Source organism: Physcomitrium patens, chromosome 13, assembly GCF_059467195.1.
Source record: "Physcomitrium patens ecotype Gransden chromosome 13, ASM5946719v1, whole genome shotgun sequence".
Lineage (NCBI taxonomy): Eukaryota > Viridiplantae > Streptophyta > Bryopsida > Funariales > Funariaceae > Physcomitrium > Physcomitrium patens.
The window spans coordinates 4,427,423-4,440,716 of record NC_143422.1 but is presented as its reverse complement, the minus strand read 5'-3'; the positions used below and the strand labels follow the sequence as shown (position 1 = coordinate 4,440,716).

The window sequence follows — 13,294 nt, the reverse complement described above, 5'->3', positions numbered from 1 at the left end:
CATGTTGGGAGCTGATGTGGCAGGTTTGGCGCCAAACTTGCGAATAATGCCAAATTTGTTGGAACTTCGTTCCCTTTTGTGGTGGGGATCCACAAAAGGGAACTGAATTAACGTTTGCAACTGAATTAACGTTTGCAACTGAATTAATTTGCAACTGAATTAACGTTTGCAAGTTTTGTCGATTCAATTAATGTAGATTACTGAGAATACGATGCTTATTGAGCACATTAGTCTAAATTTACTTAGTTCTGCTAATTTAGAGAATAATTTTTGGAAAGCCTCTATAATTAAGTGTCCATTTCCTGTGATGCACTTCTCTTCAAGGACGCCAAAGGCAGAATGAAGATCCTAACGTGATGGCCAAGAATAATAGTTTCTTTAAAACATCAATTAGGCTCTTTTATTATTCCAGATGGATTCTTGAATTTGGGCAATGTTTCAAAGTCTCAAAAATAAATTTTCATCTAATAAGAAAAAAGAATAGAATAGGGTTAGTAACACAACTACAAATTTTATAAACACTTAATGTCAAGATACAAATGATTGCTTCATGTAAAGGTGTGAGGAATAAGTAGTTGGATTTTAAAGAAAATAATTGCTTCAGACTGACACATATATTATTACCTTTCTAAATCCATTTTTCTCAAAAAAAACCATGTTGTTGTTGTGTTTGAAGCCAAAAAATGATTTTTTTATTTATTTTATATTTCAATGTTGATGCAAGCAATAGTTAAATTCAATTGACTCTTTTATTATTATTTAGCTTATATATGTAAATATTATCAACATTACAAATAGATAAAATTATTCAAGATACATGTGTATGAAAACACTTTATGAATTAATTTTTTCTAATATATATATATATAGATAGATAGATAGATAGATAGATAGATAGATTAGAAATTCATATCTATATTTCTTCTTAAATTGATTTGAAGTTCTATGGATATATTATTGAACTTGTGTAGTTGGTGTTGAGCTTATATCACAATTTTATTTATTTATTCAAGCTTTGATTATTAGTATTTGTATATATATCACAATTATAAAAACATAGCATGTAACTTATATTGGTATATATATTATTTAAACAACAATGAAACTTGCACCCTTTGAAGTCAAATTCAAATTCATTATATATATAACAGTTCTGATTGTATAATTATCATCCTTACATCGTAACAACTGGTTTCAATAGTCACAATCTAATTTTCAATAAATAATTTGTTCAGTGTACCATTTGGAGAAACATCCAAAGAACAGGAGGTCACGTGCTTGGCAAGATGACTGGATGCATAGATAGCTGCAGTACATGCCAACACTCATCCTTTCATTTAATGCAGGATGTCTCTTGTACTTGGCAAATAGCCTTTTGTTGCATTGTTGGTTCCAAAAGAAACAATGAAATATTACATCATAATAAAAGGGGAAAAAAATATTCCTAATTTTAGACTTGTACTACAGGAAATCTAAGCTATTAAGTCAACATTGTTTTGCATCAAGATCTTACTTTTTAGGATGTATCAATAGGAAGTATTTTACATTATTTTTTTTTAAATCAAAAGATCATCCTTAACTATAGTTTTTCTTATCCTTTTTTTTCATTTTAATAGCTTCCCAAAAGAAAAAATAAGTATTTTACTTATCAAAATAGTAGAAATCTTACATCCAATGAGCTTCCTTACAAGAAACCAAAGGTGTAGAACTACACCAATAAAAAAAAAAAAAAAAAACAACTAGAATACATCAAAGTGATACTATGTAATCAGATTCTACATTAATTGTTTTCCATCAGATACTTTACATGCATTGCAAAATGCAACCACATACCATCCATTGGTAGTGAGAGGGTCAGTATGGATCTGAGAGAGAGGTGCTGTTGCTGATGGCAGAATCAGGATAATAAAAGCAACTATTACCAATATTACTACTACTCCTGCTGCTGCTGACTCACTTTCTCACTCAGTTCAACACACACTGGAGCAGCTGTATGCATTGCAGAACACTTACTGTTTTCATTTTTATTTATTCATTAATAACAACACCAAAGCTTGTCTCCCTCACGCTCTAATGGAATGGAGACTACCCACACACACACTATTCTTGGTGTTGTGATTATTATGATGATTATTATTATAGTTAACTATAGTGGAAGAACCCCCATCCACAATGTTATTCCTACATGCCCACTATTTCACACTCACATTGTGCATTGAGATCCCTTCACTCTTTGTTTCCATCTTCTCTTACTTTTTTACTTTTACTTTTAGATTATTATTAAGGGACTTGTGGTTGTCACTCCAAGTGGGGCATGGGAAGGGTGAGTGGCTTTTCATTTGCAAGACAAGTAATGTTTTTTTTTTTTTTTTTTTTTTTTTTTTTTTCCTTCTCCTTTTCAACTTATAAGCAATACCTATACTTTCATTGAATAAAGGGAAAAGGGGGTTATAGAGCAGTGAACCACCTTCTAAGTTAGAATCTTTTTGGCTTGAGTTGTTGCCCTTGGTTTATGAGATTAATAGTAGGGACCCAACCCTAATAACACTCAAGATATACTAAAAATGTATATTAAATTAAAAGAAGAAATTTGTGTTGTGAAATTGATGATCCATGGCTTGGAAATGGAGGCATTGATTGGAATGTGTAAAACTCCCCCAAAAAACTGCATGAAACAAAGTGGATGAATGTGTGTGTGTGTGTGTTCTGCTTAATTGGACTCACAAGACTTAGATGAAAGGTTCTTTTTCTCATGTTTCTTATGTCCATTCTGATCTACCACCCCAACATAGTGTCTATTATTTTCCTCTGTAGAAAAAACTGATGTATATTAAAAGCATTCATTCATTCATTCTTGCTGCTGATTACCATGCTCTGAAGCTTGGTTTTGAATATTTCCCCATTACAGTTTTCTTACATATTATTATTATTATTATTATTGTTATTATTTTAATTTAAAAATTCCAAAGATCATTATTCTATTGAAGTTTTTTATTTAATATATAACAAAATTCGTCCAACTTTTACCTCTTTCTCTGCATCTGCATATACTTGTGCAAAAAGAAAAAGAAATTAGGAATTAGAAAACGAGGTTTTGATGTGTTTGAAAGATGGGGTTGAAAAGACAAGTATGCATAAATTTGATGTAGGATAAAAGTAATCAATCCAACCACTTTTACAAATCCCAATCATATTCTTAGAATTCAGTCACAGCTAGTGTAACATTTAGATGAAAATCCATGTTTCATATACTTCTTTCAACTATGAAATTATAAAACACAAATACTATCCACGATTACACTTTTAAAGAATTAAAATTAAAATTAAAATTTATATTGTTCACATTCAACACAGCCGAATTCCTTAAGCAGTGGATTTCAGTCATAGATGGTCGTTGTTTTTGTATGATGAATGGGATGATATTTTGTATGAATTGAGTCATTTGTGTTAATGAACTTTTAACAAAGCTATCAAAGTTAAATAAACAATTTTCCAAACATATGGTTTGGATTGAAGTTTATTACTTCTAGTAGAGATACATGTTCGTGAAAACTTTTGTTATTACTTTATGGAAGTGGCCACCCCCCTTTTCCCCATGGAAGTAACCACAAACTCTATTATTGGATGGATGATATATGAATGATTATTGGATGGTGCGTTTGGATGAATGAAGTGGCCACCCGAACCAGCCCTTTTCAGAGACAAACGCATAGCCGCAGCTCGGATGTCAGCCCTACACGTGGCAGACATCGGCACCCTGCCAAGTGGCAAATTCGATGTGTGGGGTCCAGAGGGCGGGAACATGCCTTCCCTCCAAAGAAACGGCGGGCGCGGGAATAATATTCGGGCAGGCATCTTTTTTTTCCACCTCGGGCTCTGCCCCCGAGGGCCCCGTCTTCCACGTAGGCCGATCTGGGTATTGGCGTGGCAGAATGCTGCTCTTACTTTTTAACGCTGTGTTTTCAACTTTTTTTCAAACTGGATGTCCTTGGAAAGGGGGTTGTCTTCATCCAGCATCCTCAGCCGTCTCTTCTTCTTCTTCTTCACCCCATTTCCCAGTGACTTCTGGAGGCAACAAGGTCCAGAGCTTGTCACGAGGAGTTCACACTGAGTAGAATAATATGAATATATATAGAAACAATAATAGCGCGAGGTTTTGGAACATTCAACATTCGTGCCCAAAAACAATGAAGATGTTAGCAAAGTGTGTATAATTATTATTGCAGAATTCGGAGCTTTCTTAATTTTCAATTCAAAGCCTGTCTCCGTCCTATTATTTACTTTCCTCTCCATGCACTATCGTTGTTCATTTTCTGCTCTAATGGGATTAACCACAGACAACCCGATGCAGGTCCTAGAGTGTATACCTATAACACCTATTAAGAATTGCAACATTTTCCAAGCTCACAAAAAGGGTTTCTAGTACTATACTGTATTGAACAAAGATCTTGGTGTCAAATTCCTTTTAAAGTAACTGCGTTCCTGATTTATTATAAAAGTCTGAAATGAGAATCCAAATGTTTCGGACAAAGTAGAATAGAAAAGGAGAAGAAATAAAGCAATAAAATTTGTGGGTGGTAATATAAAAATAGAGAAGTGGGTTATGGATAGATGGGAAAGGGGGAGGGATCTGGCGAGACGAAGCTTCGCCGAACAGCGGGTGAAGGGGAGACCCACATTGTCGAACCTGGGAATCGACAGCACCGATTACGCTAGACGCAGAACTTGCGTAGAGATTGCGCCATCGAAACGCGCCATGACAAGCTGAGCGAGGAGGATCACCCATCGCCGCGACCAATTGGAATCTGGGGAATATGGATTCAGCATGTCGCAGCTCCCTGGTTTCCAGCTATACGTGCGGCGCACACGAGCGAGTCCGCAGAGATTCAAGCTGTGCGCAGTGTTAAACCTCCTCCTCCCTGCCTTACAATACCTGTGGTCCCCCATCTCACCCACTCGCTTTTGTCCCCAATTGCGTACAACAAGATTTATTGCACAGCCTCCTTGCAACGATGGTCGCAGAAATCTGTTACCGTGCGGCAGCCACGAGCAGGAAACCGTCACTCGCAGGCAGATGCCAGGGAATACAGAGCGCCAAGACAAAGCTGAGGCTCCAGCACAACTGTAGCGATTGCAAGCTCCCGTTCAGGACCCCAGGGCTCGGTTTTCAGTTTCGCGACGCGATGGCGGGCTCCGCTTGATTACAGGCTTTGTGTGGACGTCCAGCAAGTGGGGAGCGGGGGAGGGGGGGGGGGGTAAGCGGAGGGACCCAGACCATCGCCATTATGGGCGCATCCCTTGGGTCACTGTAAGAATAATGCGAAGCGGACGTACAGTCATAAATACTATTGGTCCTTTCCCGTGCCACCGAGCGCAATCTCCAAACTAATTGTTCTCCGTTTCAGAGCCTCCCCACACATGAATGCAACATACTTCATATTGTATGCCACTGCCGCAGATTTTGTACATGCTTCCTGTGGTATTCAGGCGGAAGAAGAATTCAGTTGTGAAAGGAGTGTGCCACGAGGACAAGAAACTCGTGTTAATTATTTCTCCCCTCCCCGCCCATCCGCCCCTAACACAGCCCTTTTGCGGGCCTCACACTCACATGAACTCTGGGGAGGCGCGAAGTATTTCTGGGGCATTGTTTGGAGTGCTCTGAAGCGTTGGCTCATCGTAGACATGACTGCAACGAACAGCGTTTTGCACTCCAGGTTAACATTTAAATGGACGAGGGCTACCGTGTAACTCTTCGCTGCTTCTCAGCCCTTTCGAACGTGGACCTGATAATCTGGTTTCGAAGGACAAAGCTTTTTGTGAACTCCCTTTTTCAAATCGTCAACGGATTTTCTTTTCACCTACATTCTTATCCCCGACTAGTACCACTCCTCAGTGATAGAAGGGAGCTTGTCTGCGGCTCCATCAGCGATGCTCTAATACTTCTGGAGCAAGTCTACAAGCCGATACCAGTACTAGGGAGACTATCGCCTTGGTTAACATGTCCACCCGGACTTATGCCACGAAGGACATGGGGATGTAGGCACTCCTCACATGTCCCTTCAGTGAAACCTTTGCAGCAAGTACTGCGGGGTTTGTCATGGCTTGGCGAGCACGCGAAGAAGCTCATCGCGCATCCCCTGACATGCTGCTCCGAGATGATGATGAATCCAACATGCATACAAGCTCACTCCGCATGCTCAGCATTTTCAGACCTTGGCTTGGCCAAAGCTGATTGAATAGTACTCGGCCAGCTTCGGAAGAATCGTTAGCTTGCTTTACTTGTTATTATTGTTATTCTCATGAGAATCATGAATGGAGCTTGCCACAAAGAAGAGCAAAATACCCATTAGCATTCACATGGACTTTTAAAGATTTTCCATCTCACTCTCTCTCTCTATATATCTCTAGCTAGCTATATATATATATATATATATATATGTATGTATATATACATTTCTCTATATATCTCTCGCTATATATATATATATATATGTATATATACATTTCTCTATATATCTCTCGCTATATATATATATGTATATATGTATGTATATATACATTCTTTTTTGAAAAGGAAGATTATTACCAATTATAAAGGAGATAAAACGATAGATTTGCTAGATTGTAGATAATGTACAATGCTTTATTTATAAAGTATGTGAATATAAACATGAATTAGAAATGATGTTGTGCATGATTTGATGTTAGGGTGTTTTGCACAATGTAGTGTAATGTTGTATGATCATTTTAAGTTTCAATTCTTCAATCCAATTCTGTGTGAAAAATACACTATAATTCAAGCATAGTATGATTGTGACAGAGTGTAACATGTATTATTGTTATTGTTACAACAAAAATCATCTGAAAAGAAGTTTTAAAATGTTCTGCGTGGACTAAATTTATTCATATATATATATATATATATATACATATACACACAAAAATTTAAAATTTCAATATAAATGAAAATCAATTTTCTTGTTATTGGAAAATGCAAGTGGGAAACTGTAGATCAAATGTCAAGTCAGGCATCGGTACTTGTGAGCCCTCGTGTGGAACATGTGGTTCGCAAAATCCCTTGTTTCTTCACCTTAATTTAGGCTTCTGTACCTTTTTTTTTTTCTGGTCAAGAGTGTTCGCAAAGGTAGTTGGGATGAATGGCATGAAATGCCGAAAGGAGCCGATTCTGCACAGCTCCTGGTGGTTAATTTCCCCTCGGTGGACCTCACACGGCGGACGGACCTGTGCAGCCGATGCTTGCGTTCTATGTGCCGATCTCAGGAAATTAAACATACACAATCACATGTGGACGCAAGCAGTGCTAAGTGAAATGAGTATGTTAAGTGATATCCTGGGATGGCGGTATAGAGGCCTGCGAGGCCCCCTTTGACTCGACTTCCTGCGGTTATTTCGGTTTTGATGCTGCAGCCCCACCATGGCCGCCCCAGCGTTGTATTCAGCAGCCTCCAGGATAAGAATATTCGATGCCATTGTTGTAAATATTTTAAAGATAATTCCCATCACAATAAAGATTACCACTAAGAGAATTGGAGGAAGGGGGAAAAAGATTGTGCGTATGTGTGTGTGTGTGCAGCTATATATATATATATATATATATATCTATCTATGCAAATAAATGTAAATGTAGTGAAAAAGAGTAGAGGTTAAACTGTGCAGACAGCGCTTTCACTTGTCTCTGGTATCGTTGGGAGGAACTGTGGGGATGGTGGCCCCATTGGCTTTGTCCCTCTTCCGGCTCCTCTTCCGATCCCGTCGACACAAAAGCCCATCGCTGATCCCATTTACGCAGTATCTCATCCAAACAAAGCCTGGCAGGCTCCGAATCAGGCAGCGCTCCGTATTTAGCTCTTAGGCTTGCTAGCGGCCGCTTTTTCGTATCAGTTCGACATGTGTTTGCCACAGCCTATCAGCTTATAGTAATGTCCTCTCCATTTCGGAAGCTTGTCGGAGAAGCTGGCTATCGTGGGCTAAGCTCGAGTCTTGACGAATCGCTGATGCTGTCGATGCTATTGGTTATATGTGAGAGGAGAGGGATTGGGTGTGGTTGCAGCTGATGTTAGACTGAGCGATTCTTGATGACATCATTGGATTCCTGATGAGTTTGCTGATATCCTGGTCGGAACGACTGCTCTTAGGTTACTTGCACTGCAAGCAAGAGATGCACCGGTAGCTCAATCTGTGTGCAAGGGTGACCTGTGTGGATATTTGCAAAAAATTGCAGTTGTAGATGGATTTGCGAGGCTGTAGTGGAATTGTAGGTTGAGGATGTGATCAAACGAGTTGCGAACTACTCAGTGCGGAGCTTTCGGTCGATCCTAGTGCACAGTCTCCACTTGGGCCCCTCCCCGCTGCAGTAGATTGCGTTTGGACTGCTGCTGACAGGGTGGGGGAGCAGGGAAGCGCACTGACTCCGCACGAAGCAATCAACACCGTGGACGTAGTTAGCTATCCAACGCAAGCATCTAGGATCACTCGTGGTTTTGTGTGCAAGGAACTACCAGAGAAGTTGCGACACAACCAGCGGTGCACGTTTCCTGCACTGAATACTGCTTTTAAGGTTTGCCCATTTGCCCTTTCTAGCACTCTACTCAAGTTTTTGAGTTTTCTGACCAGATCTCAAGCATTTTGATGCAACAGGTTTAATTCATATACCTACACACTTGTACTAAACCTCGCCATTTTCGGTTGCGGCGCTTTTAAATCTCGCACAGATCGGGGTTGTAAGTGGAATCATGCGCCACACCAATGATCTGAAATGTGCTGGGAGAGCCTGAAATGAACTCAAGTATCAAGTTGGTCCCATGCTAGCTTCAACCTCCAAGCAGTATACACAAATGGTGAATACTTGCGTCTAAACTAAATTTAGAGCCCCCTTGCTAGTTGACAGAACTGACGATTGAGCCGGAACAGCTGTTTGAAGGGAAGGTTTAAGCAGTTGTATCATGAGACAACTACTTTTTTCACCGGATGATTTTCTAAGGAAACCATACTTGAGAATCTAAAGGAACTCAGTGAAGGAAGAGTGTATATTCATCATGAACAAATAGTGAAGTACAACTGAAAGGGATTTCAAAGCGTAGTGTGTGCAATTAGTTTTCATGACTTAAACCGAACGTCCACAGAAAGAAACATAACACGTCAAGACCTTAATGACGTCGACGTTTTCGAGTGTTTCAATACTTAGTCAGGTTAACTCCTATAAATTTCTAACCAGTAAAGTCACTCGTCCGTTCTCTAGTTTTTCCCCGTTTGAATACTCTAGATCTTGAGTAAGGCGAATTCAGTTCTCCAGGACACCTGTCCCCCTCACTGTAGAGTGTTTCAAAGAGTCCGATTTCGTAGTCATGCCGGAATTGAATGGCATAATTATTCAGTTCATCGTTTAGAACATGAACCATCATCATGGGCAAGTGAGATGTTGATAGCAACTGTTGAGGTGATGGTGAAGTGGGTTCATGACGATCTAAATACTGGAGCCTCGTAGATGGATTGTGGGGTACGCGGCTAACTAGGTCCACTAATTAACCGAAGATGAAATCATAGATATTCTGGAACCCAGTTGATGACAAGCTAATCTGTTCGATGCATGCAGCGGACGATTGTTCGAAAAAGACCTTGCCTGCTGTTGGATTCGATATTAGACCCAGTCCACTGTCTTTGTCGAAGGTCATAAGATTTCTTATCGTTGTCATTGCGAAGGGTGAAGCTCATGAACTTCTCTGTTTTATTACCTATCTGATTAATTAATTTCCTTTGTGGTCAATAAATGTTAGTGAATTACAATCCAGACCAGTAATTATGTGCTAGCATTCAGTTTTAAATTGTATCTTTTCTATTGAATAGGGCAAGGCGATCTACTTAGCACGTCAATCTCTTTACATTTGGAGTCCTGCTTTCTGGAACAATCTTGGACTGTGTTAATATTTACTTTTATTTGGTGAGGCCGATTTTCTAAACCATGGAGTTCCAGCAAGTGCGTACTCTAGATCTTATGATGTATACCACTTAATGCATCCCGGTCTAGTTGCTGATGGTCTCCCTTTTTCCTTAAATACCTGTCCAGTGGACTAGTGTCAGTCTCGCTCGTGCTTCACCTCAGATGCGCCTTACCCAGGCGATCGGAGGCGCTGTCAGAGAGATGAAATGATCAGTTCAATACGAGTTTAATTACCAGTATGGTTGGTGCTTCCTGAATTAGAAATACCCAAAAATCGAGTTATTAATATATACTTAGTATGCTTCCAGTCTCAGTGCAGGTTGGATTGTCACCAGGGTGCGCGGGGGGGGAGGGGGGGGGGGGGGTACGTTGTACAGTTAGGTGGTGGTTGAAAGCACTTGATATAGAGTGTCTTCTCCCCAGCCAAGATTCTTATATGTGGCAGAGGAGTGAAAGCTCAAATTTGTCAAGACATCTTTGTCAGCCAGGTTGGTCTGGTGAAGCCATCTTCTAAGAGGTTTCCAGACCAACTACGATTCTTCGAACAAAGGACCCATCTGGTTGGACAAAGTTAATTGACCGTCTTTAAATCCTTCACTGTGGTTGTAAATCAGACTCAGTGATCAGACTCAGTGTTTTCTTAATAAACACACTTTCACAGAAATCGATACAGAGCTTCTCACTCTAATATCTTCCTGGTACGTGACAGATTTGAGAGGTACATTTCGCAATGAACAACAAAGCACCCATACCCGTGGGGTTCAGATTCCATCCTACTGACGAGGAGCTAGTCGGGTACTACTTGCACGGCAAGGTGGGGAGGTTTCAGCGAGACCAGCTCATTCAGGAGTTGGACCTTTACAAAATCGAGCCCTGGGACCTCCATGGTAAGCATCGGAATCCTGAAGGTAGTATGGTGCAGTGTTCAACCTCCTCATCTAGTTTCGTCAAAAAATAAACATTTAAAACAGTACTATCCATTGAATTGTGATCAACATAAGCTCAAGAGCATGTTCTCCTCATCTATTGATAGCATGAAATGGTCCAGCAGTATTGACAAAAACTTGTTGCACCGATCAGAAGTGTGCAGGATCGGGGACGACGCACCAGAGCATCAAAGTGACTGGTACTTCTTCAGCCACAAGGATAAGAAGTATCCCACAGGAAACCGTGCCAACCGCGCCACAACTGCTGGCTTCTGGAAGGCCACTGGGCGTGACAAGCCCATCCACACGCAGCGTCAGGTCATTGGAATGCGCAAGACACTGGTATTCTACAAGGGGCGCGCTCCTAATGGTCAAAAAACGGACTGGATCATGCACGAGTTTCGCCTGGATGATTGTCCTGGTGCCTCTCCAAATTACGTACGCGTCGTCCCTCCGTGCATTCATTCAGAACTCTCACAATGTTGTAGATTCTACTGGATGCTGTTTTGTCACCTTCTCTTGCAATGCAGTGCATGGTGTTCTTGGGCTTCTCAGTAAGATCACCGTGCGATTCATTCTGTACAGGAATCCGACGGGTGGGTAGTGTGTCGTGTGTTCCGGAAAATGAAGAATTTTAAAACAAAGAGTCAAGAGACGTCGTGCTCGTTAGAGGAAGACCAGGTGCTGTTGCCGGAGCTTATGAGCCATTCCGAGGGGGGTGGAGGGCCTAGCAGTCAAGGCGGCGAGGTCCAGTATAACCCCCATCTTCACCACTTCAGTTTCACGTGCAAGCAGGAGCTCAGTGTTGAAGACTACCGCACTCCAATCAGCAGTGACCCCTTCATGGAGAATCTCCACCTCCACGAGCTTCACAGGTCCATCGAGCCTAGCTGCCACCAAAATTACTTGCCGCCTTCGGTATCCTCCACTTTTCGGAGCCTGCAACCAGCGTGCACGAGCGGGAGATCATCACGGGACTACGCCGAGTACTCTTTGGTGCCATTCCCCCTCGAGTCGACTTCCCTGAGGGATTTCGACGATGCCAGATCGAGCGTCACTCAAGATGGCTCATCCTTAACTGCCTTGGCACATCACAACGACGCTGAATACTGGATGCTGGATGGAGGGATTAGCAAGGCTGGGGCGCGTCGCGACCAGACATTGGCGGCTGTAACGTACCATGTTGATCTCAAGAGTCGGCAGTCTTCGGACAATTCGTCGGCGTCGACGAACCATGAAGGTTTCGGTCATCTCTGGAATGTATAGCATCACAGGGACCTCAAGTGGTGAGTTTCTGGGCCATTAAGAAGGTTGTATTCTGGACGTCAACATAGGCGAAGCTTCATCAGCACATTATGAATAAGAGCCAGAGTTCAATTGCACACAACATTCAGCTGTCAAGAAGTGCAAGGTACCACATGAGCTGCAATTTTAGTCGTCAACAGGTTGTTGCCGAATGAAACAAGCCCGCATCTGCAGGAGACATTGCAGAGACATAGAACGACAATCCAGAAAATGAGATGGATCTCTGCACAAAGGGCCAAAACATTAGTATGACTTTGAGAAATGTTGGTGCTCCACGGTAGGCTGACAAACAAACAAACAAATAGAAAAAGGAAAAAAACAGAAGAGGGAAACATGAGAGAAAACGATTCGCCGTGAACATGTGCAATATTTGTGCCTGCTTGTTATTGTTGTCCTGAGATTATGTTGCAGCTCATACAAGCCAGATCTTGCCCGTAGTGCTGAAGGGACAGCGAAAATCCCCTATTTAGTACTCATGATACCATTATTATGATTTATGTTCGCTCTGAAGGAACGTTTCTTTTAAAAATCAGAGTTAAATCCTGTTACAAAATTGAAATCGTTATCAATAAACTTGTTGGCACACATGTGTATTCTACATTACGGTGATTGACTGATCTATCTGGAAGGATCTTTGGAAATGGATTTGTGTGATCCGACATCTAAACTTCAATCGTAGTGAATGAATCGTCAGTATTGTTTTCAGTCCTGCTTGGATCCCAGTGTCGTCTATGTGGAGCAAAACGAAAGGTAATCAATCAGTCACTGGAACCCAATCTCTAAGCTAACAAAAAATCAATAATCATAAATCTAGCTACTTGCGGGTCATCCGCACCACTTTCTGATGGCGAAATAATTATTTTAATAGCAATCTATAAAAAATATGAAAGATTACGCAGATCTGATTTAACGTTACCGTCGAATCAAGCGACAGCTATGTACAATACTTACACGACATCCTCCGACAGGGAAGGACTTGATCGATGCCAGAAGTTTAAGCGATATCCATGTAGAAGGACCGACTTTGATCAGAGGCATGATATTAAATCAGAGTTCAGCCGCGAGCTTATTACTCATGATAAACTGGTGTCGGTGCTGGCGATCA

General features: G+C 41.1%; 1 protein-coding gene across 3 annotated transcripts; it reads left to right on the top strand.

The window, feature by feature from the left end:
• Positions 1–7,735: 7,735 nt before the first annotated feature.
• Positions 7,736–12,792, top strand: LOC112290239 (NAC domain-containing protein 66). Of its 3 annotated transcripts, XM_024536331.3 has the most exons (5): positions 7,749–8,578; positions 8,733–8,858; positions 10,668–10,845; positions 11,039–11,322; positions 11,470–12,792. In XM_024536331.3, the coding sequence occupies exons 3-5, from the start codon at positions 10,689–10,691 to the stop codon at positions 12,148–12,150; spliced, it is 1,122 nt and encodes a 373-aa protein (XP_024392099.1). In that variant the 5' UTR covers positions 7,749–8,578; positions 8,733–8,858; positions 10,668–10,688; the 3' UTR covers positions 12,151–12,792. The 3 variants fall into 3 exon arrangements, with proteins under 3 accessions (XP_073394119.1, XP_024392099.1, XP_024392098.1); XM_073538018.2 differs by lacking the exon at positions 8,733–8,858 and having other exon boundaries at positions 7,736–8,578; positions 11,042–11,322; XM_024536330.3 differs by lacking the exon at positions 8,733–8,858 and having other exon boundaries at positions 7,752–8,578.
• Positions 12,793–13,294: the final 502 nt, after the last annotated feature.